The sequence below is a fragment of the Lagopus muta genome, chromosome 4, assembly GCF_023343835.1.
Source record: "Lagopus muta isolate bLagMut1 chromosome 4, bLagMut1 primary, whole genome shotgun sequence".
Classification (NCBI taxonomy): domain Eukaryota; kingdom Metazoa; phylum Chordata; class Aves; order Galliformes; family Phasianidae; genus Lagopus; species Lagopus muta.
This window is the reverse complement of record NC_064436.1, coordinates 4,045,309-4,072,459: the sequence shown is the minus strand read 5'-3', so window position 1 is coordinate 4,072,459 and position 27,151 is coordinate 4,045,309. Positions and strand designations below refer to the sequence as shown.

The 27,151-nt window shown below is 35.4% G+C and overlaps 1 protein-coding gene across 5 annotated transcripts in view; it reads left to right on the top strand.

Moving 5' to 3' along the window:
* Positions 1–27,151, top strand: part of FSTL5 (follistatin like 5) — a 239,717-nt gene that overhangs the window by 39,733 nt on the left and 172,833 nt on the right. For 3 of the 5 annotated variants that reach the window (XM_048942357.1, XM_048942354.1, XM_048942355.1), the window contains exon 3: positions 5,712–5,745. In XM_048942357.1, the coding sequence (XP_048798314.1) occupies positions 5,712–5,745 (34 nt within the window). Of the gene's footprint in view, positions 1–5,711; positions 5,746–23,581; positions 23,693–27,151 lie in introns of those variants that run through there. The other 2 variants (XM_048942356.1, XM_048942358.1) reach the window with 2 other exon arrangements.

The window sequence follows — 27,151 nt, the reverse complement described above, 5'->3', positions numbered from 1 at the left end:
TTTTTTTTTTCACATAGATACCAGGTGATTTTACTAAAAAAAATTTTTTTTTTTTTCATTTTAAAATTTCATCTGAATATCCTTTTTTAACCTCCCAGCTTTGCCCAACTTGCTGCATTCTTTTCTCTTTTTGGTATTCTTTCCTTCTTTCTTTGAAATCAGGATTCTTGGGATTGCTTTCCTACAAGGCTACAGTGTTTTTGTAATCAGTGCCTGGATTAGTCTTCAGAATCTGCTTATTGTAGTCTGAGCAGCAGACACAGGCTTTGCAGCTTTGTTGAAAAAAACATCCCATTCTTTATAATTACGACTAAAAGAATGGAAGAAGCATAAATTAAGACCAGTCAGGCTCATGGGGTGACAAAGTGTCCTCTGAGCCCATACGCTGCAGTGTCTGAATGCTAACATAACTCTGACTTCTTGCCACATTTTTTTTTCTTTTTAAATAAGTCCATCTTGCTGAACAAGAATAAGATTCCTCTGAGTTCCTCTGGCTTGTTAGAGCAAAGTCTGAGCTTTGCTCCATGACCTCTGAAAAGACAGAAAATGAAAAGGAAAATATTCTCCTTTGTGAAGACTAAAAGGAAGAACTGGCTAGATCGTTTTAACCAAATGCTGACGAGAGATTAAAAAGTAATGTCAGAGGAGTTAAGCATTGCTAAACCTGGGATGACATGAGAATCAGTACTTTAGATTTACCTTAAAATTTAGGCTGTAATCAAGGAATACCATTTATTGTATTCAGGAAACATTAGACGTGTTTGTGAAAAAGCTTTAAAATCAGGTAGCTCACATTTTATAGTCAATAAAAACAGAAGTATGTGTGGGCTTTTCTTTCTTTTTTTTCTTTAAATCTGACCAATGCATTTCTTGTAGACATGGAATGTTTTGAAGATGTGCTTTTCAGATAGGTGCAGGTTTTGACTCACTTTGCTGTTATAAAACAACATGAGAAAAACAAGCATTGATGTAGATTTGCAGGATTGGGTTGAAAGGAGCATTGCCATATTGTTTTAGAACAGGAAATTAGATTCCTTTACTGTTCATTTTAATGCTGTGTCAATGGTCTGCCCCTCCTGGCTGGGGGCAGAGCTCCTCTATTTGTTATCTCTGTTGTTCTTATAGCTTTTGCCGTGTCCCACAACAACTGGAGCAGTCACCTTTTTGAAGGAGTTCACCTTGGTAGTTGATCTGTCTTGTAATTCTTTTACACATGCTTGAAGTGCAGCAGTGGGTTTTTTATGTCACTTCTTCATATCCCTAGTCATGAAGGTAACGCCATAAGGCAATATGCGACAGTCTTACTGTTCCACTGGACCTTCTTTGTCTACTTTCTCCTCCTCCTCTTCTGTGCTAAATAAGGTGACATTCATTTCATTTTTCATCTTATAGGAGCAACTGAAATTGATTACAGTGCCTCCTGTGATTGACCAGGTTGGTCAGTTTCGATGCTCTTACTCTCCAATTCAGCTCAGAGTCTGACTTGTTCAGTTAGGAGGAGGTCTCGTTGTCATTGAAGCTTGACTTGTTCTGTTTGGAGGGTGTCTTGCTCAGTTTGGAAGGCGTCATGCTTGGATGGAAGGCATCTCATTCATTTTGTAGGGTGTCTTGCTCAGATTGGAGATTCTGGCTCTCGGATTGGAGATTCACTCTATGATTGGAGACTGTCCTCAACTCAGAGATTCTCTCGCTCAGTTTGGAGGTTCTGTTTCTCAGCGAGAATACTTTCTGGAATTGAAGATTCTTTCTCTCAGTCTCAGTCTCTCAGTCAGGACTCTCTCCTGGAGGCTCTCTCTTTTAGTTTGGAGACTCTGTTTCTCAATTTCAGAGACTCTCTCACTCTCTGGGATATTATTGAATAAGGGCCAATAAGCGTAAGTCAGGCCCTAAATCATTTGTGCGTCCTCAGATCTGCCTGAGCTGTGACATCCCTGTCTCAAATATCTGCTTAGGCTCCCAGGATCTTGCAGGTGTTCAAGTTCCATGACACCGGGGATGTCCGTCTCTCTAAAGTCTCTCCAAGTGCCTCCACACTCCTTGCCACTCAGTATTCTCTGGCTTTGAGGAAGGCTTCCTCAAAATATGATAAATAAAGATACCAGTGAAGACTGGCATCATGGTCATCGGATGAGCATTAAAAAGCCGCATAAATGATTCAAAGGAGAGACTGGGAGACTGTTTAAAAACCACGAGTTCTGTAGAATTAGCAACTCCCTCTGGAGTTGTGTGCCACATTGTATGCAGATACCAGGTAAGTATTTCTGTCAGTGTTTTCAATTGAGTTATATGTACTTCTAGCTCTATAGAACAGAGTGGCAAACTTAAGTCTTGTTATGTTCTGAGAAAAAGTGATAGAATGCATTCCCTTGAAGAGCAGTTTTACAAGAGAAAGCTTTTTTTTTTTTTTTTTCTTTTTACAATAGCAAGATAGCAGCATCCAGAAGTTTACAAATATCCCACAATATTGGCAGTACACCTGGACTTTCAAGGTCGTGTTTCCAATTATGGGACCCTGGAGTAGAGATAAACTTTCTAATGGAGCTCTCTGAGAGCAGAGAAAGATTCATTCTAAAGGTCGAAAAGCAGCCTATGCTTTCATTCTCCACCAAGAATGTCAGTGGTCTATGGGCTGGTTTGGACCAGTTCCGTGACAAGTGGGGTGAGGGGACCCACGCCCAGGGAAAGGGGTAAGGGAAAAAAGGGGAAAAATGTAGAGATACGGGGCTAAAAACAAAACAGTGGCAACAATCTGAGGACAAACAAACTAATTTACTAAATAAGATATCGAATACAAGATAATACACTATAATACGATATTAGAACTGAAGCTAATAAATCAAATTGAGAGTGTTCGAAGGCCTTTCTGTAGTTTCATACATATAATCTCAGCATGTTTAAGACACAGTAAAGCTGATACTTCATCCTAATGATAGATCTTTGGAGCTTATAGATTAAATAAAATAGGGCAATTAGGTCTGGATAGTAATCACTACTTTCACTTTGTTACCAATAGTTTACATAATATTAAAGATACTACTTAGAAATTGCAATAATAGCAAAAATAAATGTCTCCTTGTTCTGTCAAAATATTTAAAATAAACGTATCCCATAATTGAAAAACAAAACCAAAACGTTTAGCATATTCCCGACACCATTTTCCTGATACAAATTTATAAAAAAGAAAGTATTTGAAGAGTGTTTTTGCAGTATACAAAATAGAGAGCATCTTCTTGAGCAATTATTGTGTAAAATCTTGGGGATAGATTGCTGCCTTAAGTTCACATTGCTTTTTCTTGTATTGTTGTAACAGAATTGCTATGTCAGGGCTTGAACCAGTGGTAGAGAACCTGGTGGGAAGGCAGAGCCAACCCAGGAGAGCTCAGGTGTGTGGAAGGGGTGTAGCTGTGTGACTGGAAGGGGTGGAGCCAGGATTCACCCTTTCCTAGATCTCATTTAAGGGTTGGCAGTGGAGGTGAGGATATCGCACTGGAGTTGCCTACGTACATGAGGTCTTCTGAAAGTGAGTAGGTTCTTTCCTTTGTTTTTGCGCCTATAGGTGTTGCATTTGAAGAAGTTTTCACTTTCTGTAGCCTAGGACTTTGTTATGCTGTCATTGCTGCACTTTGTATTTCATTACAGTCATTGAATACAACTAGCTTAGTATTTTTAATACTGAACATGCAGCAAAGTTTGTTTATTTTTGGCATGATCCAACAGGGCAGATTACCTAGCCCCCAGCTATATAAAGTTCATAACAGTAAGTTCATAGGATTTTGTAAGACACAAAGACATGGGAACTTTATCTCAAAAGATCTCAATTTATCACCACTAATCACCATCATTGTTTATTGTGATTAATAAAGTAACTATGTGTATAATAACTTGTTATCCATAGATATAACCTGGAAGCATGTATATCTGGCTTAGATACTGAGGAAATACTACTAATTAGGAGTAGCAGCAATTAGGATTAGTAGGAAGGCAATAGTAAATAGTAAAATAATACAGCAACTAGTATAGAGTTAAAGGCTCAACCAACCAATCAAAACGCTACAGCAGTGAACATACATGTATACTGCAGGTTACAAACTTACAGGAGGTACACTTACAATAGTCTGTACGTATCTATATTGTACATATTATGTGCATTTATAAATATTCATAAAATCAGCTGTACCAAATGTATCAAACCAATTGCAGAAGGGGGGTCTAGGCCAAAGTAGACTCAGAGAAATCCTACTAAGAAAACTGATCTCAGAGGGACTGATCTCGCAGAGTCTAAAACTGATTCCAGAGGAATGTCTAGAGATAGGTTGAGAAAGGCCTCAAAGTAAAGGACAGAGCCTCACTTCTAAGATGGTATGGCAGCCAGTGTGTGGAGCATTGCAGAGCTGATTTTGCAATATCACGGAGTTAACCCAGTGTTCCAGTGAAAATTCCATCTGTTTGTGGAGAAAAAAATGATAATAGAAATGAGCACATGCAGCACAGGAAATTTCTCAGAGAGGAAATCTCCAATTTGGATCAAAATCAGACCCTTTCTATGGGGCTGAGACATAAAAGGGTATAGGGTACCTCTGTATCTCTACAACAAACTCTCTGAAACTCCTTGGAAGGAGGTTGTGGCAAAGCTAGTGTTGGTCTCTTTTCTTAGATAACAGAGAAAGGATGAGAAGGAACAGCCTCAAGTTGTGCAGGGGAGGATTCAAGTTGGATGTTAGGAAGAAATTCTCTAAAAGAGTGGTCATACATTGAAACAGGCTACCAAGGGAGGTGGTGAAGTCACTGTCCCTGGAGGTGTTCAAGTGATGTGATGCTGAGGAATGTGGTTAGTGGACAATATTGGTGGTAGGTGGATGACTGGACTGGATGATCTTAGAGTTTTTTTCCAGCCTCAGTGTTTCTATGATCACTTCAGGAAACCAATAGCTGCTGTTAGTTTTGGTCTTCCTCTTAAGACATCCAATAGATGATTGTCTCTTATTTTCTTTTCTTTAAACTAAACTTTCTCACATCAATACTCACTTTTTCAGGCCTATTTCCTCTTTCCCAGGCTATTTTTCACCTTCTGAGGTCATAAGTTTTTCCTATGATTCTTGTTTCATTTTCACCAGTAGTATTTTCAGGACGTCTCTGGCCCTCTGGTGTCCATATGCACTCCAGGGATGTCCTTGGTTCCCTTGCTGACTCAATAGGATGAAGGCTGAGCTGCCAGGACTGCATTTCCCAGGCTGGCAAACGTTTCTCTTGTCAGTGTCCTGCAGCAATTTTGTCAGTTGGGGTGAAACTTTATAATTCTGATAACAGTTTAACTCTGTTTCTGGGGTTCTGGACAACCCCTCCTTAGCTCATGGAATCATTTAGGCATATGTTCACCTAGACACCCAGCTAGTTCAACCAGTTGATTAAGGCAGGTCTAACTTCAGAGTAGCATCACAATGGAAAGGGTCTTAGCCAGGTGAATTCTGAATGTCTCCAAAGATAGATGTAGTGTAACAGAGACTGCGTGATCTCTCTGCGTAGTGTGTTCTGGTGCTCAATCACTGTCATTGTGAAACATATTAGGGGATTTTAAAAGCAGGCAGTATAATAATCTTTCTGCAGTACAGCTGAACAGGAAGGAGACTAGACTGAGTTCTTTTGAACTTGTGTGTCTTTGATTTACATGCTAACTATAACTTAAAATAATACATTTTTTCTTTTAATTGCAGCAGGAAAAGAATCAGGAGAGCTCAAGAAGTGAAGGTAAGTGCCAATTGTTTTCAAAATGTGCTGATTCTTGTAACTTTTTAAAAAATCAAACATTCATTTTTAGTAATAACAAAACGTATGTATATGATTGCTAAGTGTTTGGTATTTGAAATGGCAAAAATATATCCAGGAAGGTGGAATAAAATGTTCTAAGGAACCATTTTTAAATAACTTTGATAGAGGGAAAAATAAGGCTGACTGCTATATTCTGTATGAGATTTATTCCATCTTCTTAGTGTATTTGTGAACTGGACTTTGAAAGCTTGGTATATTTTAATGACACACTGGTACAGTCACTTTAGCTTTTCATTCTGCTCATCTGTAATTGTATGTGATTACAATTTATTCACAAATGAATCGCATCCTTAGTGGGATGCCTTACAAAAATAGTCATCTGTGTTTTTTGCCTAAGTCTCTTTATACTTTCACTACAGCTTATTTTGTGCACTACACAGAAAAGAATATCTGGGTTAAAGAAACAGCCTCGTATCAATAAAACAGGATGTTCCAAAACCCAGATGTGTCTTTCAGGTGTCTTTCTAGTATAACGTTTGTTAAGAGAGAGAACACCCAAGTCGCTTTGTTAAAAGTTTGTTTTGCAAATAATGAAAGGTGAAATTTCTGTCACACGCGGAGAATGTTGTCTTGATATTGTAGGTGCTTATAGAGGTAGGTTGTGAAGTGCTTTGAAGATGAAAACAAAGGGAGGGTAGAAAAGAAAAGAATACCATAAAGGTTCCTGAGAGAGAGTTAAGTGACAAACTAGCCTACTTCTTTTATTACATTAGAAAACAGTGTGTAATCATATCACCCATGTTAGCTGTTATTAATTCACTGGTCATTAGTCTCTATTTCCTCGCTTTTCTTCACATTGAGGCTACACACAGGCATCTAAAGGGAAGCCAAATCTGATGATTGTGTGGAGTGGTGTCGTGTTTTTCTTGGTCATATAATTTATATCATCTCAAGGACCGTAAGTCCTTTTAAAGAATGTTCACAGTATGATGAACCAAAAAGAAAATTTTAATTTTAAAGAGCATCTGAACTAAGTTTTCTTTTCTGAAGTAATTGGGTGAATTATCTTGAGATTTTTTGAGTGTACCCATGATACGTTGTTCAAAAACCTAACTATGGTTTAACATAAGTTATATAAAAAGGTTATGAAAACTGAGATTAGAAATCTCAGTTTTGAGAAGGAAATGAGATTTGTTAAATTTGAGGAATTGCAAGCTTTAAATCTATACTTACAAAGAAAGGTGCTGAAATGTGACTTTTTATGGACATTTGTGATTACAAAGTTGTATCATCATGCTGTTTGATTGGTTTTCCCCCTACTCTGTCTAGGTGTATGGTCATTATGAGGAGGAACAGTTAAAAGTAGGAGCCAACTATGAGCTGGTTAGGAGTGCTCATCGTGTTCATTAGCTGTTAACTAATCAAATAAACATTTCTTAGTATTGCTAGCAACTACAGCCAAAGCAAAGTATCAAACTATTTTAACTATTTTAAGAGAGATGGTCATCATCTCCCAGTAGGCAGTGAGTTTGGTACTCAGATGCACAAAACTTGTTGTGATTATATCTGTAACATCTCTTTAGTAAAGTTTTGATCAACTGATCAAAAGATCTCAGTCGTCTGGAAGAATTACCAAGTATTCATAGGCACACGGGGCAGGCTTTAGAAAAATGATCCCACTTTTTCACATACAGAGTTACAGAATTGTGGGGGTTAGAAGAGACCTCTGGAGATCATCTATCCAACCCTCTGCTAAAGCAGGTTCCCTAGTGTAGGTTGCAAAGCTTTTTCCTTGTGCTCTCTGTATTTTGCAGCTACTAAATACAGTAAAGGGACAAAATGCTTTTTGCAGATCCTTAAATCTTCTGAAACTTTGAAATTGAATGTTGTCATCTTAATTTGGAGGACAATTGCAGCTCATGCTAATCAGGCTAGCCTAATGAAACTCTGGAGGTTCTGGTGTGCCTTGTAACTTCCATGTATATCCATGTTCTAGTATCTAATTGTAATTGAGTACTTCTTTGGGACTGTATTTTTTAGAAGATGAGGATATTGTAGCAGAATTCAAGGATCAATATATTAGTAATGGGCATTACTCCATTTAAAGTAATAGATGAAGTAAAATATGTCTGATTTCTATTTATGTTTTTCTAATGATGCTTTTATTATTTTTGCAATGCTTGGTTTTTGTATCGTCGTTTTTCTGACCCAGTTGTTTTTCCCATCTGTTACTTCTGCTGTCAACCACTAAGTCATTCACACCAAAACAGAAGCCAGTACTCAAACATGCCCTATTCTGACACTAATCTAATCTCTCTCTGATCTGTGATATTCTTTCCCTTTCTGCAACATATAACAGAAGATTCTATACACTGTTTAAGAAAGAAAGAAACACTGCTTTTACATAAAATAATACAGCACACATATTAAATTTAATTGTGTGATAGCAAACTTCGTTATACTTCTGAGAGTTTTCTTTGTGTTAAAATAGTTATCATCAGGATAAAACACAAGCCTTCTGTTCAATAACAATAGTGTGAACAAGGTAGGCTGATTTTAAAAAAGATTACTTAACCATGTAAGAATATGAAATATTTTACAGCATATGAATTTTTAAACATTTTAACTTTATTTATTTATTTCGAAGTTGTGTTTAACATAAGCACTTGAAATTTAGAGGTATTTAAATTTGTATAACCTGCTGTGCATTCAAATTTTGAATACATAGATAACGCTTGTTTATTTAGCATTTGTTAAGAAATACTAAAAATATTTTAATTATTGGTTTGGTTCTCCAAAAGCACCTCTTTAACTTGAAAGAAGTAACAGAGCACAGAATCACCTTGCTCGTTTGGAATCACAAATTGGCCTTACCTCTCTTTTCCAAACTTAACTCCTGCACACAAATTAATATCATTTTATTCCACACCCATAGTAGATAAAATAGATAATTTCAAGATAAATAGGGAATATGTCCAGCAATATTAGAAAGCATGTATGTAAGCAGTGTGCAGAATAGTATTCCTAGCTTATGCTTAGCTTCGGAGAATTTTAAATACTTAGAATATATTACTATCTTTAATGTAGAAATCACAAGAATCAGAAAGTTGACTAATGACACTTAACAATTTTTTTCTCCAAACTTCAAAGTCATCTCAATCATTTTTAAGAGAAAGCACAGAGTCACATTTACAGTACGCTGTCACAAAATAATTCACTTAACTAGTGATGGTTTGGATGATCAGTGGAAAAATTTGGTCCCCATTACTTTGAATTATTGTACAAAAGTGTGTAGGTTTAAAAACTATGTATTAATTTCAGAATAGCAAAGCACTGTGTGATATATATATATATATATATATATATATATATATATATATAATAATATCCAAACCATGCAATAACAACAAAACCACTGAAAAACCTCCAAAACAATTTTGAAATTAGACTGAGAGTATGGTCATCAGTTTTGTAATATTGTGTTAGGTATCATATCACTGTACCACTTGTCTATCTTCGCCCATTCATTTTAGCAACATGAAGAACAGTTACTGAAAGATATATGCTCTTTTCCAGGAAAGATCTGGAAAGCAAACACAGGGTCATAATAATAATAATTTGCAAATGATTACGCTGGGAAGGTTGGAATTCTGGCCTTTAATGTCCCTTCCAACCCAGACTTTGATTCCAACACAGACCTTATGATTCTGTGACATATGTACGTAGATGATTCCAATGATATTAACTTATATGGTTTTACTTTGTTTTAGCTGTGCTTTAGGGGGCTACTTGTGCAAAATGCTGTTAAAATTTTTGCTAGCAATTATTGATCTGAGTTTTGAACATCATTAACATCCAAAACTGAGCAGGAGAATATTGACTGACCACAACTATAACCCAGGCTTTCAGTTATATTAAATCCCTCTAACTTTATGCTTACTTTAATAATATGAGTATGAAATCATTATTGACTGATCGGTTGAAAACAATTTATTACTTTATTATTATGAACATATTGCCCTGCTTTTCAGATATTTACAGATATCTTTTACCATCATTAGCTACCAGAAAATAAAGAGATATCACATGGGCATTGCTTTCCCATCTTACTGGTAGTTTGCTCCTTAAAAGGTAACACAACACACCTGCACAGCACTTAGGGCTTTGTCTGGGTTTCCATATTAGTACTGTAGTCTTTTTTTCTATACCCAGAAAAACATCAGACAATAAAGATGGAGAAAAAGCTTAACACTGTTCAAAATGGAAAGAATTGAAGTGACAGAGTCAGCAACGCCTTAATTAAATCAACAAATCTGTAGGGTGTCAATGTAACTTAGGATACTTTCACATGCCAGTGGGTGAGTGAACTGTCTATTCTGCAGTATAGCAGTTTGGTATTACTTTTGATAGTGAAGAAAACTGTGTATGTCCTGATGAGAATATATGGCATCAGGATCTTATGCTATGTGAAACCTATGAACTATGGAAAAGAATCCACTTCGTTACTTTCTGTAATGTATGTATCCAGTGAATCATCGTGTCTGCTTGATCACATGATTCTAAATTCATATTTCAGCAGGCTGGTTTTATGTGAAAATGGTTTGAATCTGAACTGCAGTCCTACTGGATGAATTGATTCATATTTTCATTTGTCACAATACAGTAATTCTTTTCTGGTAGACCAGGACATATCATAAAAATTTATAGCGTTTTAGAGAGTATATGTAACAGCAGGCAAGTTGGTAAATGTATGTCTAAGAGTGTACTTTACATTGGAATGCAGCTACTAAATATCCTTGTTTTCCAAATGTTTTCTTTATTGTTATGTTCCGATTTAGCTGAATGAACTTTTAAGAGGTGATTTGAGGATTCTCTGTATTCATTGTAGCCAATACTGACACTTGCATCCTATTGCATTCTCCTCTAGTGCCTACTCAGCTCAAATTCTCATCCCTTCTGTCTGTTAAGAATTGCCATAAGAAATGCAGCTCTGTTTCCCATTCAAAAAATTCTTCATTTACTTTTCCTGTCCATAGTCTTACAAAAACTTGCAGACAGTGCTGTTAAGTGTGCATGGTGGCATCTGGGGATGAGTGACATCATGTAGAATTTCTTAACTGATTACAGTGAGTATTATGTCCTCAATTCAGCTGACTGAAACTATTGATTTCATGTTGGATGGCTACAAAATTTAAGTTTTTTGCCCTGACAAGAACTTGTATTAAAAAGCTAACTAGAAAACCAAGTAGCTAGAATGAGTCTGAAAAATTGTTTTAAGCCACATGAAAAAAAAAAAAAATCTCAGTAGTTCCTGCCTGTTGAGAAATGCATTGGAATAACAAGATATCTGTAATTTTTCTTGAATAGATAGTCATTATTTCTGCCACTAAGCTAGAGCTACTTGAGGGTGAGATGTATTCTGAAATCCTTTAAATATTTTAGGAGTTAAGTATATAAAGATTTTTTTTTTTTCCAACTTTGATTTTCTTCAGGGAGAAAAAAATGAGCATTTACATTTATTTTTCTTTTCACGTGTAACATTCATGCTATTTCAGTGGAAACTGTTCAGAGGGATAGAAATTCCAGGAAATAATTCTGCAAAACGAAGTGTCTGCACAAAGAACAGATATAATGATTGTGGTATGTAGTAGTATTGTAGAGCTAATGCAGGAGATTGGTAACTGTTATCTTTTTTTTTTTTTTCCTTAATTCATCCATGTGCACCTTAAATTTAGGTTACGTTTTGTTAATTTGTGAAATCTATTTCAAGACAGACCTTCAGAAGTAGACTGGAGAAAATAGGCACAGCCTGTTATGCGTACATAGGTGTTCATAAAGTTTCTTTCTGTGGTGCACAAAAACTTCACTTAAATAGATAGAGAAGAGATTCAGCATCAGAAAGGAAAAAAAAAGAAAAAAAAAAGAAGAAAAAATCCTGAATAGTCAGTGCTGCACAGATTACTTCCTTGTTGGACTCTACTAGTTATGGAAAAAGAATGAATGTAACAGTTTTGCTTATTTCATTGTGTTTGTAGTCTTAATTATAATAGTGTAACCCCACAAAATATTTTTGATAGAAGTACATTTTGACTAGGAGTCTGATTTTACAATGTTTAGAGTTCTTAGAAGTTCCCGTGTGAAAGTAGCTCCTACTTAATTTGAATGCAACAGCAAATGTTTTGGAGAGTTCTTTTATGCTCTTTCTAGTGTGGGGTGAAGAGAGAAAATGAAACAGGGAACCTTACTTTCTCTAAGTTAGTCTATCTTTTATTACTGACATGGAGTTTGTAAGTCACGCAGTTTTGCTAAAGCTATGTAATTTCATATATTAGGTTTCTTTTATGCCTTTAACCGCCTCCTCCAAAAAAGAAATACTCTGAAGTAGATTTGTTTTCAAAAAAAATATTCCATTAGCTTTCCTTCCTTCTCCTTGAAAGAAGCATGAGAAACACAAATGGCTTCTGAAGGACTTTGAAGTAGCTCTTGTGCACCAAAGACCTGCACTGAATTCAAAGAGAAAACGGTACAATGAAGCATTCTTAGATGCCATGCTATTCATAATAATATCATTAGTGCAGTGTTTGCAGGGGATGCATGTCAAGTTGTTCATGTGTAGCAAACATACATTTGATTACACAAGAAATGGAATTCTCAGAATGTAAAAGAGGCAGTTGCTTGTGAAACTCAGAACTCTCCTGGCTTTGTACCTGCACCGTTGGTTAGCCTCAGTTAACATTGATATATAATAGCCAGAAGAGGCAAGTTGTTTCACAGTACTTGTGATGTAGAAGGTGATTGTTCTGACTGCAAGCGATAGAATCAGAGCAAGAACGACTTAAGGTTGCTGAATGTTGAAGTATGATAGTCTTCACATCTTACCAATTGAAAAGATTTTGGAATGGATTTTCAGAAAGAATACTGAATGTTAGAAACTGCTGTAAAGTAGTTACATTAGAAACATTTTTTCTTGTATATAAGTATATAATGTAATAGTTAAAGAATCAATGATTTCATTTTAGGAAAAGCAGCTTTTGTTATTTGTTGTATACTACAACATACTTCTACTACACTAATGTACTATATGTATACTTCTACTGTATAACACTTTATCAGATCTCAGCTTTATCTTAGTATAAGTTGATCTAAAATAGCCTTCTAAGATACAATTTCTCCTAAAGACGAAGAAAGGTCTGATATTTATGTCAATGAAAAAGATAAAGATCCTTCTAAAAATCCACACAGGTCTTTAAAAGCATCCGTTTTTCAGATGTAGACTTTAAAAAAAAAAAAAAAAAAAGGCAAAAAAAACCCCCACAACCAAAACAACACAGTAAATACAATTTCCTATGGGACATTTTTTATGCAGAAGTGTTTAAAAGTCAGGGATGGTTGTCCTAAAAGAAAAAGTGAATTCTGAGGAGAGTACAGGATGTTCAAAAGACAGATCATACATACTGGTATTTCAGAAATAAACTGTTTTTCTACACTAGATACCTGTAAGTAGCTGTTTTCCTATTTTTTTTTGCTTGTTTGTAGAAATTCAAGTACTTTGCTACCTTCTATTGCATGCTTACAACACAAGTTTGATAGCTATCAATGTGACTTGCAGATTGTTTTTCTGTGTTGCTTATAGATCGTAAAACTTTTAAGTGCACTTGTGCAGAAAAGAACAACAGATCTGTGTTATGCAGAAGAAATTTTCTTACTCATACCATCTGAAAAACAGAATTTTTGCTTTCGCTGTGAATTCTTTAAAATGCTATTGACTTTATTTTAATGATATTTTGTGTCATATATCTCTTGCAGTCAGCTGAAAAGACAGTCAGAACTCATGTAACCTTGAAATATGAGTCTGGTGAATATGATTTGTACTCCCCCACATCCTCAGGCCTACCCAGTAATTGCAGCACTGTATATTACTCAGATGTCAATTGAAACAATTACAGCATTCATTTTTTTGTTGTTTTATTCTTTGCAGAGCCAGGGTTGATGCATTTCATTATCCGTTAAGGTCACGTCCCAGTTTACTCCAAACACACTCTTTTGCCACTGCTTCAGACACAGGAACATGATTAGCAGTGTCAGATCCTGTTAACATTTACATCATAACTGAAAGCAGATATTAAAGTGAAGTGCAAATTAAAGACTGCTAAAATGCCTGCCACTAACAATTATGGTGGGGCAGTATAAAATTTCTCATTTATTTCCAAAGGTCAGATTAATAAAGCTGCATGGCACATTATCATAAAGGGTGGGCCCAGCTGCCTCTTTTGATTATGCTTAGAAGTCTAATGCTCCTAAGGAGAATTTGCAAGGAATGAATGCATCTATTTTAACTATGTGTTTAAATGTGGTTAATAGACCCTCTTCTGAGAAGATCCCAACTGGAGGTTGCTGTTGATCAAATGTCTTTCTGTTTTTCAATTTACGAATATAAATATAGGTTTCTTTGATAAACTCCTTTTAATTTTTGATCCTTAAAATGTAAATAGCTCCATGAGTGCCTGAAAACCTAATTCTTAGATGTAAACTAAAGTGCCTTGAGGTTTAAAAATAGCCTTTCAAAATCTATTCTGTCACGACTTAATGCAACTTTATGCTTTGTTTTTTCCCTTTTTCCCATTCTTTTGATTCAGAAGAGTTTTCAAGAATTTTATTAAAAGAAATAGTGCTTTCTTCCCAGATGAACAGCAACAGTTTCCTGCTGTTTAGTCTACAGAGTAGAAATATGAAAATGATTCTGTACCATCATTCCTGCTGTGAAGAACATAAGCATTTTCAGAAAAAAAAGTTGGTTGTTAGTACAGATATCTGTCTGCCTATCTGATACTACACTAATGATACCCTGGTATCATACGTACCCTGGTACCTTGATATATGAATAAGCAACATCCCATGGGCATTAACAAATTAATGTAGCTCTTAATATTACAGAAATATCCCTGATTCAGTAATTAAAAGGAACACGCTTAGAGCTGTTTTATTTTCATTGTTTCCTAAGCTAAGACATGTTGCTAGGTAGTCAGCCATTCTTTTCCCCAGAAGATGTGCACTGGAACTGGTCCTCATTTATGCACAACTTCTTTAGAAAATAATTTCAGTACAAAGCAACAGTAATGGGCTTTAAATGAGGCAGTTGTATCCTGTGAAGATATACTTTTTGGACCATGTAGGTGTTGGCTAGCTGTAAATATTCCACAGAATAAAACCAGAATCCATTCAAGTACTTAAAGTGTAATTTAATTAAAACAATGGTTAATCAGTTTATAGCCTAAAATTTTATTATCTCTTGTCAAACTAAAACATGCTGTACTTTTTCTTTTTTTTTTTTTTTTTTTTTTTTTACAGGACACAATAGCTATTTAAGCTTTTTGTATAAAAAGATGGAAAACCTCTGATTATTCAGTTGCATGCATATATAAGGAGTGAACGTATGCTTTTCTGTTTTCTGCCCAGCTTTCTATCTTAATCATCTGAATTTTGGGCTTCTTTGAAAATACATTTTTTTAATGTCTGTTAAAATGCAAATATGAGTTAAATACTGTCAGCAGCAACAACACCCATTAGAAATAAAAATTGTGTTTTTTGTTATTTTAAATCCACGTGAATTATAAAAAGTCACAACGTGCCATGAAAGCAACTGCTCTCTTAGCAAGAAATTTCTGGTAGAATTACTAAGTTATACAGCTCTATATATCTTTGAAATAACTGAATGATTTTCAAGTTTATAGTGAAAATGAGATGAAATTTGTTGGTATAAATTTCAAGAAACTAGAATAACTTTTTTTTTTAAATGTTATAATCAAAGTTGTAGTTTTGAAATAACAAAGGAAAAGATCAGTTGTTTGATGACTTGATTAACCAACATGACTTCAAATTCTAGATTTCTTAACGTTATCAAGGAAGGTATTTCTAGTAGAGAGAGGAAAAGAATAGCAAGTATTATACATGGCACTATTTAAACCTCATCTGACGTGCTGTATCCATAAATGTTTATGTTTCATATAAAATTCAGTCTTGAAATAATACAGAGAATGGCTACTTCAGTGATCACACAGTTTTTTATATGTGAAAAATTCAAGAAATTGTTTTCTTAACAGCACGGAAGACTGAAAGTTCCGTGCTTCTTTTCCAACTCTGCCCCTTGTGTGAACCTTTTCTTGGTTCTTCATACCGTGCTATTCATTCGTATCTTTGATTATGCAGAAAGTAAGCTGTGCTCTCAGGAGATAACAGGCTATTTTGTTTTCTCATTTCTTCCATATACAACTTCCTCTGCATATCCAAGGACAGAAATATGCCTTTGAACCTCCAAAGCTTTTAGAGATCAAATATTTGAATTCACTTCTAGGTGTGGTGCTTTATTTATTTTATTTCATTTTATTTTATTTTTTTGTAGTAATAGAACTCAACTTTCAGTTTTACAGTCCAAGGAGGACTTTATGGGATAAGAAAAAGCCAAATTGAGAATATGCATTGCCAAATTTTATGTTGCTCAGTTACTGAAAGAGGAACCAGTTTCATGGGAAGTAATAACAAATTGTTATTCTCCAAGGCCCTTCCACGGAGATATTTGGCTAGTTAGGCCAAAAATAGCCAAATAAACCTGTTTATCGGTTTCTCCAACCTGGCAAAGATTTTTGTCCACAGGGTTCTAGTGGTGAGTAACCCATTCTAGTGAAGTCTTGGTTAAATAATCTAAATGATTTGAGAAAGAATTATTACATATCTGCTGTTCTATTGAAAAAAAAACATCCAAAAATGATGTAGTAGGATGCTTTATCTTCTTCGTGCCTGCTGGGGTTTGTGGTGTATAAAATCTAGTTACCTGTGCTATATGCTGGCTAAAAACTGTTGGCTTGTTTTAAACATTTGGCTTTCATTTAGACTTCAGCAATCTAGGCATTGGCTTAGATTACTGCACTGGCCAAGGCTCAGTACAAAAACTTGCATTAGTAAAGTTCAAATTACTCTGAATTCAAATTATACACAAAAGAACACAGATATAATTGTGAATGTTGGCACACTGGTAATCATTTAAATTTTGATATTTTAATTCTCTTGGAATACCATAAATATCAATGATGGCATTGCTTGAATAGGAGTTTAAGAAAAAGTTTTATTATGACTCAAAGATAAATCTCAGAACAATAAACCAAGCATTTTCCTTAGCTTTGTAAAACTCTTCATAGAACGGACTAAATGAAGTTTCTCAGGAGGAAGGGAATAATAAAGAATTTCAGCAAATAGAAAAGCATACAAAAATCCCCTTTGTGTTGTAAGTGCCACTGAGATTCTAATTAGCACACATGGACTCTTCCTCATAAAATGTGAAAGCTGTGTTTTTGTAGCTTTAAGGATAATTGCACACTAAAAATGAACTACAAATGGGGAAAAAAAAAATCCACTAAGATATTCTGGTATCATAATTTCTGTGCCCAAAGGATCCTTTACGCCACTTGCACTCTGATCTAATTAGCAGTAACCTGACCTTCTTTCCCCAGAAACACTGAGAGATCTTGTTACAATTTATAATTATCATTAATATCTCAAAATAAAAGCAGAGTGCAGAGTTGTACAAATCATGAAATGAAATTGGCGTAAGTCATACAGTATTATTAAAATATTTATGTTCCTTAAACTGTCTTTCTAAAGCGGCTCAATATACTTCCATATAAATACACGGGGGAGCAAACGTAATAGAAATAAATGCACGTTCACACACATAATAAATAATAAAAATAAGCACACACAAAATAAACACACACAAAATGGCAGTGCTAAGCCATAGATAAGGGGGGCTTTGGTTTTCCATCTGTGGTTTTTAGTGGAGAAGTAGAGTAAAGAATGAATTTAGGCCTCTAGCGATTCATAGTGAGGTGTGGCACTGTCACTGTGTTTTGAAGGTATCCTGTCATTTGCTGCAAATAAGCAGAAAATGCTGAGGTTCTTCATATCCGTTTCTTTATTTTGGCTTCAATTTGAAGTGTTAGGAAAGATTTGGAAGTGTAAATCTGTGCCATATAGTTCTGGTAGTGGTTGTATAGAGGTGTTTCTCAGTTAAAATTCGGTTTGTCTATTTTTTTCCTTTTATTTTATTTTTAAGTTTCTTGTTAAACTGAGCCATTCAAAAACCAACTATCCATGTGACTGTATTCGCTGAGTTGGGAACAGTGCTCTTCAGAACAGGACGGAAGGTTTTAATATGTCTGCATATTCTAACGTACAGGCTGGTCATACTGACTGCCAAGCATTCAGGCATGTGACCTGTTACGATCCTCTTTCCTGACTCATTAAGAAAAAAATGAGTCTTTTTATGTACCCACTTATAAGCAGTCAGTTTCAAATGCCATTTCTTCCTACCCTTGTGTCTCTAGAGAGATATTATGAGACTTGAGGCCTTTTACTTTCTTTCAAGCTTTTTTTGTACTGTCTGAGAATGCCCTTTTCCACACGTCTACTTTATTCTTCCAATTGTGTCAAATACTTAGAGGTTAGGGGAATCATAAATGCAAGCGAGCTACATGCTAACCATACAGAGCATGAAGGTCAGTACTGTTTCTCACAGTGGGATTACGGGGTCCCATTAGATACTTTAGCAATCTGATCTAGTTGCTATCAGAAAAGTCAATATTTGCATTTTGTTGAATATGCATGCCCACTAGTGTTTGGAAAAAGGGCTGTTTGGTATCTCTGCTTGTATTATTATCTTGTTTGCATTCACAAGATACTATCTGCAAATCCTCTAATGATTCAAAGACAACGCTGTATGGAGTTATTTCATTATAAGGATTAATTCTTTGCTATTCTAAATTAAACAGGCTTAGAATTTGATGTTCTTTAATTTCAGCTAGGGCACTAGAAGGACAACTTGAAGGAAAATATGGAAAAAAAAAAAAACTTTTACTCACAGAATATTAAGTGTATCCAGAGAAGCTATTATTTTAGTTCATATGATGTTTATTTATTTCTTTACTAAGAACCCTGGAATCACACTCATTATCAAAAACATTAATTTATTTGCAGATATTACTGTGACAGCCTTCTGCTTTTTAAGTGATTTAAAAGCTATCTAATTGAAGTAGTTCCCATAAAAAAAAAAAAAAAAAAGAACAACAAAACTACAAAACTTTGAAGTTGTGCAATTGTGTTTTATAGGCAATGCAGTTAAAATGCGTTCTGTATGGGCAGCATCTTGAATGCATATGTTGAGCCTGATTGACATTAGTGGTGTTCTGAAGCCATACAGGATTTTGGCTGCAGACAGGGACTTAAATCAGACTACATCATTTTGGAAGCTTTTATAACACAAAAAAAAAATCTGTTTCAAAAATCCATGAAGATATCAAGCCAATGCATTTACTAAATTATTCCCTTTTGCTTTGGGAAATAATGGATCAGCCTCTTAGAAATATGCAGCTCTGTTCACATTGATTCAGTTCACAAACCTGCTCTTACTTTCTAAATACTGGGTATGCAGACTCCTGTATTACATTACGAAGCCACTTAGTGATGGGGTAACTTTGCATAAAGACATTCTGAAATCAGTAAGCTGAGAGATAGGAAAGGTGGTCTGTGATTAATGCAAAAATAGTGTCTAATGTCCTGCCATTTTCTTTTGAAACATATACCTGTCTGCTAAATATTTTGATGCAAGCCAATCTGAGCTTGCACTCATCATCCAAGGTGACGTGTTGAAGGTGGAGCTGAACATCAGCTCAACCAGGGTAATGTTTTGAGATACTGACAAAGAGATCTTGGCCCATGTGGACAAGATAGGAGAGCAAGTCTGAACAATGAACCAAAAACATTATTTAGAGCTTAATATTTTCCCAGGTTTATTTGTGTCTTACAAGCTCCTTTAAGCTCTACGTTGGGTGTGTATGTGAATGGGATCACACACAGAAGGACCAAGTGCAATCATAACTTTTTGCTCTGTCATGAAAGCTTTCCAACTTGAGATGGTGATGCTAGTTTGAGAAAGATTTAAAGATTCTCCACTAAACAGAGGGGAAAACTTTTCTGTAAATCAGTGACAGGAGATTCTGAAAGATGATAATGAAGTGGCATTTAATCAGCCAAGAAATACAACAGCAGAAGCCACAGGTGTATTATTACATTTAAAATAGCCTATAGAATGTTTTGTTCTCTGATTTGAGGGAACACTCATGCTGTGAAGCAGTGAAGGCAACTATAGCAACACTAGGGCTAATATCTGTTGTTGCCAAGTGATGGAGCACGGACGTAATCCAGTCACTGAAAATGACTTTGTGACATCTTGGTTATTTTTCCCAAGAGCTCTGTGAGATAAGGTTGAACTTTCAGAACCGGGAGCATAAACTCATGTAGCATTAAGTGAATTTGTTGCAGCCGTGCAAAGACCTTGGTGAAATGATGGACAAGCAGACACCTACCTGCTGAGTCTGTGAGTTTATGATCAAGACCTATTATGTATTCATTTCAACGCTAATGCTTCAGTATTAATTTCTGAAACTTGGTCATGGAAAGGGGAGAACCAGAAAGTGAAGCACGGCTTCAGAATGGAAAAATCTGAAACAGTTCACGTGTAGTAATCTTCTGCTCAACTTTCAAAAGTGCATAAAAATGTCTTTGTTGTGGTATATTCCTTCTCATCACTGTTTTCTCACTGCTAGATATTCCGTAGTTCCAGCTTTTCTGTTTCTGTGGGGTTTTTGTTTGGTTGGTTTCTCTTGTATTCCTGAAAGAAAGGGAACAGGGGATGCCTTGCTCCTTTTTTTATTCACCTTTTATACTTCAATGTTTTGTTTTCCTGGAGCTAGCAAGAATGCTACCCGTCCAAGAATGTCAAACTGATTCTTAGGCTGCTGGGCCAAAATATTTGGCTAGCCTTATACTAAATAAATAAGCAGCCAGTGATAAATAATGGACAAGTCATTTTCTTCTACTAAATAATGAAATTCCTATAACGAAAAAATAAACCACTCCATTTTATGCTATCTGAAAAATTGATAACTAGTTGGTGGTTTTTACATTATTCAGACTACAGAAAATGTATTAAACGCTTGGATTTGATCTGCTTCTTTCTTCAGCAACACAACCATGAATGTTAGCAGAATATGTATCATCTAATCACATCCAAACACAGAAATAATTGTTGCAAATAGATATCTGAAAGCTGAAGGTGTGTTATCTTGGCCTGCAGATGAGTAACAGTGTGACTGCAATCCACGTGACAGTATGAATAATTCCTGGAAGCTCTTCAAAGTATGCAATTGTTCGTTGCTGCATAGTAAAACTTTATTAGTTGTTTGTATTTTAACGAGTTAATAGTGTAATATTTCCTGTTCTTTCAATAATTATTATCTACAAGATTAGGATTACCTTGTTTCCAGTTCACACCTTACCGTAGACTCGTGTGCTTGACATGCAAATTTATCCTGACTGCCTTAAGGGCGTCTCAAATGCTAGACTTTCTTTTTTTAGTAGTCATACTTAGGACATTTTTTAAGGTATTGCTTTTGCTGTTTATGGTTTAGCTGTGAATTTGAAGACAACCTGGTATCTGGCTGAGCTTCATGGTATGGTATGGTATCATACTGAACAGCTTTGGTATAAGATAAACGTTGCAGTAAAGGCACACTCTGTACTTTTGTTGCTTGCATTTAATTTTTAGCAAGATCTTAAGAATGTATTGATTGTCAGTAGTTTAAAATTTAGTCCATACAAAAAAAAAAAACCAACAAAACAGACACAACTGCTTTCCTTCACTTTTTTTTTTTTTTTTTTTTAATTTATGGAACTGTTGACATTAACACTGTAAGAATTTGGAAGAACTTTTATGTCAACAAGGCCTGATCACAAGTTATTCAGATTACAGTTGATTTCACAAAGCAGCTGCATATATTTCATGATTTAGTATCCATGGTTCTGTAATCTTAAAAACAAAGTCAAATATATTAGGCAGCAGTACAACTACTGTTTCTGACTATCATGCGTGTCATTCCTCTGTAAAAATTTGTGTCCTTTAACATCTGCTGCTATTTCACACATGCCTCTGCATTGAAGATTCCTATATATATGGGCAGCCCAACCTCAGATACTACAGTCCAGTGGTTCCAAAATGTAGGAGTTATTTTTAAACGACACAGTACTCTTACATAACTAGTACATACTTCTAGAGATCTACAAAAGTTACAGACTTTCTGTAGCTCTAAATTCTTCAAACTAAGCGTTGTGGAGCACATCCACCCTGGTCAAATACCTTATTCATGGAGAAACTGCATTCTATGTAATAAATAAATTAATTAATAATAATTTAAAAAGCATGTGTGGACAGACCTTGCTTGTCCTTCTTTCATATCATCAAGAGTTTTAGTTTGACAGCTATTATCTTCTGTAGTTTCTTCTACCAGCCTTTATCATTGCACTTCCTTAACCTGTAGTATGTTCATGTTTAAAAAACTTAGGATCCAGTCATATTCTTGTGCACGTAGCAGATATTTTGATTGCAGGTTTTGAACTGAAGAGCTAGTCCCTGGGCATGATTATGTTTGTAATCCTTTCCTGTATTAAAATAGTACAGACCTTCCTCTCAGAGCAAACCATTAAAATATTTGCAAATCACTAATCTGTTCAGGGATTTTCTGTTGTTTATCTAGGGCACGTCTACTGGCTAGTGATTCTCCTTAACATTTCCTTATTTGGAATAAATGCTATTACAACTAACAGGACAATGGTTGGGCAGGGAAGAGTATAGAAGAGAAATAAACCACAAAAATGAAAATGGTCAGATGACCCTACAAAGATTCTGAGTTTGTTTCAAGCTTAGCACTCAGAAGAAAAACAAATGCCAGAAATAATAATAAAAAAATGTTTTTAACTTGAACTTTGAAAACACACCTCTGTTTTTGTGAAAAACCCTCTTGATTCATCTGGATACAGTTGAAAAGTCTAATTATATGTTTCAGTATCCATTCATATAATAGAAAATGACCATGCCATTGTTGAATGTTCATATTACAGCTTAAAATGTCTGGAAAAAGTATAAATTACTTGGTGATATTAAGCTTTCTTGAGGATCACAAAATTTCATAATCTTCAACTTGAATTGAAAACGTGGACCTCCTGTTTGTTTACATTCAGTTCACAAGCAGGAATCTACTTTACTCTTTCTGTTTTTGTGGTCTGTGGCACTGTATCACAGATAAGAGAGGTGATTTTGGTGTTTTTGGTTTCAACCTTTGGTGGATTTATGGAATTTTACCTGGAAGTTAAAAGAACTTAGATCACAGTTCAGTTTATGATGTTCCGTATGAACTTCTCTACTGATAACTGGGCAACAACAGCATCAGCCTTTGTTTTGGAGTTCAGTCTTGTGTATAAAGTTCACTTGTATACCAGAAACAAGATGACTGCATTCACAGTTGCAAAACAGAGCACATGTAAGCGAGGAAAGATTTTGGAGAAGATGGAAGGATTGCTCTTAGCAGCAACTATGACATACATACATCAAAAAATCAAATAATACACAAAAATACACATACACAAAAATCAAATAATAGGGCACTTCATATACATCAAATGTATTTCTTCTTAAAAGCTGTAGGATGTTGCTGCATCCTTACAAATTAATCATCATGTTGTTGCCTCTAGGGAGGTATGTATAAAAACTAAAAAGTAATAATCATCCAAAAGCTGTTTGTAGTATGAGTTAGTGTATGGTGAACTGCTGAATCAGGGTCTGAACTTCTGATTGATCACCTGAGGAGAGCACTGAGTCAGCCATGGGAGCACAGATGAAGGCAATTCCCCTGTGCTACTGGAAGGGGTGGAGCCTGGCTGCACCTCTCCTAGACCCCATTTAAGAGCTGACTAGCAGTAAGGAAGGATCTCTGTTTTTGGAGATGACTCGTCTTAGAATCTTCTCAGTGAGCCCAGGACAAAGGTAAGCTTTCCGTTCATTCTTCTTTGGCGTGATAACCTGTTTAGCCTGATAACCTGTTTAGCTTAACTTTCTTGTATATTTCTTAATTGTAGCACCCATATATTCATTGATTATACAGTTAGGTTATTGAATATGGCATGTATTAGGTGCATATGCTTGCATTGGCTTGGTTATGATCATCGTTACCTGTGTGTCTTGAGTGTAATCTCAGAGAATTTAAGGCAGAAAAAAGAACAACACAAAAACAAACAAAAAGCCAAAAACCCAGAAAACAAAGATTTTGAATTAATTGTTCAGAAACAATGGTAGAAATGCAACAGAATTTACTAGAACTCAGTTTATCATAACCTAGATAACATGGTTGTCTACGTATCTACAGGTATCAAAGTTTTGATTAGTATGAAAAACAGTGGAGAACTTTGAAGAACTGGAAACACATTCTTTTTTTTTTTTTTTTCCCAATATCACACACACATGTATATGTGTGTATATATCAGCTGGAATTGGGTTGGGTATTATACAGATAGAAACAATTTTAATTTCATAGTTTGCAAGTATCTGTATGATACGAACTCTTTTTTTTCCCTAGCAATTGGTCATATTACTCACCAAAATAGGAAACACATTTTCTGTATGTGTTTTTTTAGTTAATTTGAGTTTTATGCTGCATTTGCTCTGCTGTCTCTTTTGTTCCATCCATATCTGTACTGATGTTATAAGCCCCTCCCTCCCCCCCCCCCTCCCAATTTTGATAGATCCTGTTGTTTTCACTTCAAAGAAAATGGACTGTAACATTTAACTTTTAAATATTTGTACTTCTGGTAAGATGAAACCATGGAAGCAAATTTCTTTTTTATGCTTTTGGGTGCAAAAAATAGATTAGCTTCATGTAAAAACCAAAGAACTTAAGAACTGGAACTTAATATGTACTTGGATTTCTTTAGGTGAGACTTGAGTAGTTAGGGTGAGTTCTGTATTCCTACTTAATGCATTTTTCATCAGAAATACAGAGAAACATTTTGATTTCTGGAATCTTCTATGCCTTTTTTTAGCAATAGTTACAAGGCACCATACAGCAGGAATGCATGATTTTTAATCCTAAACAGTGCCTATTCTCCTCAGCAGCACCACTGCTGAAGTGCTGATTATGTACTCAAAGTACACAATGCGTTCTTCACATTCCACACTAATTAGGGAACATTCTGGGAAGTTTGAATTGTACCAAAGTCTCTGGCCGTGCAAAAAGGAAAATGGAAACAGTTAAATGAGGAAACATGGAGGATCTGTTTCTATCCCCTCTCTGAAAAATTTTTGTAGATGTAACTTTCCTGTGTTCTGTCATCTACCTTGATCACTCTAGATTTACTTCTGTGGCCTACAAATGAATATTTATCCCTCTGTGATCAGAGCAGATATACATCCATAAGCCTAGTCACAATGTGAGCACAGGAAAAAAAAAATTCTAACCCTGAGGAGAAATGAGAAAATTTGGGAGGATTTTATGTTTGTGTGCTGAGAAAATTGAAGATCAGGTGGAGGAACTTCCCAGACTGACATATGACTTTCAGTATGAGCTTTCAACAGTAGTTTTTCAGTGACTGATTTCACAACTGATCATATAAAAAAATGTGACCTACCTTGAATACTAAAGGATAAACTCAGCCTTCCTGCAATTTCAGGCTTCAAAAGTTTAATGTCAGTGTTTACAACATGTTCAAGTTCTTGTGCTGCATTACTTGAAACCACTTGGGTCTCTTTCCATCATCCCCTTTTGAAGAACAAAGTGCATTCCGTGTATTTTAATATGATCAGGAATCACGCTTAGAGTGCACTGATTTTTAAATAGCATCAGGCTTATGAAGTTTTATTTCTACCAGAGATAAGATGTAAATTCTACATCTTGCTTACTCAAAAGAAAAATGAGCAATGGGTATTTATTAACACATAGCATGAACGTTGCCCACAGAAGCCACCTGTGATTCATGTGCAAGATACAGAGATAAGTGAATTTTAGGATGCATGCAGTTGTGTGATTGTAGCTATGGCCTTCCCATACCTTGAATGAGTCCTAGCTAAAACAGTTTAGCTACCTACGCACTCTGAGATAATGCAGGAGTTTGGATTTTAATGCTGGTAATCACAGCTAGTTGGAAGAGGCTCCAGGTAATAAATCCTGAAGGGAAATTATAAACCAAATCATACACTATTGAATATAACTAGCAATTAAGAAAAAAAAAATTCAAGTGACAGTGCTGAATTGAGCTCATCTTATATTCTTAAAGACTGCCCTTTCATGAGTGTAGTGCAACTACTTGCTAGCATTGCTGATTTCTTTACCTGTGAGAAGATTTACAGACTTCTCAAAGAAATTTTACTGTTAAATCTATTTTAGGTAGCATTCAAAATTTTGTGAAACCCTTTATCATCTCAGTATACTTCCTGGTGGTTATTCTGTGTCATATAGTTTTTTTGTACTCTAATAGTTGGCTCTGTCCAGAAGTAAATTAACTACTTCCTTATCATCACATCATTAACACTTGATTAACTGCCTGAGGATGCCTTATATTTTTATTTTTCTTCTTTCATAGTCATTTTACTTAGAAAATGGGGCTTATGCAGCTAACTGTTCTTCTGTCAGTCCTCTTACAATAGCTATTTATGTCCTTGATCAGATTAAGTAAACTTTAAGGGATCAATAGGAGTCTCAGAAATACGTGTTAAAAGTTTTGTAGAGGTCAGCAACTTTAATTTAAAAAAAGGAAAAAAAAAAAAAAAAAAAAAGGAAAAAAAAAGGTACTTAGTATCTCTCTGAGAGAAGAAGGAACATATTCACAGTATGTCTGCACATACGTAATGGCAGGCCCATCACCACGAGGATAATGATCTGCCAGCTGGCATACGGATTTGGCCCGGTGACTACGTGATCTGCCTGTAATCTTGTGGCATGTTATAGGACATGTGCATTTAATGTCAGAGAGGAGAATATTTGGGGACAAGAGATGTAGAGGGAAAAGACGGGAAGTAAAAGAAAAATATGTAAGAAGTCATTATTGTTTTTTTTTGTTTGTTTTGCTGCAATGTCTACCTCAGATGTGGTATAGGATAGCATTCAGGATTTAAGCTTTTCTGAAGTATTTGATCTTAATACAAGCGTATATAAGGACCTTTACATTTCTTTCCATTTATCTGGGGTCTGAATTAGATGGGCTTTGAATACCTGCTTGAAATTATTTATTAGCCAACAGAACAGAGAGTTATATGCCCTCCTTGCCTCCCTTGTTCCCACATCTTCCTCAGAGTAAAAACCTATGTAGACATCTCATTACTGATGCATGAAGTGATGTCAGCTGCTTTGTTTTGACCAAATAGAATTCCTGGTGCTTACAGAACTAAGTAGTAGCGTGGCTTAAGTCCACCTTCTTACTGTTTTGTATTAAATGTATCTTAAATGTTACTCAA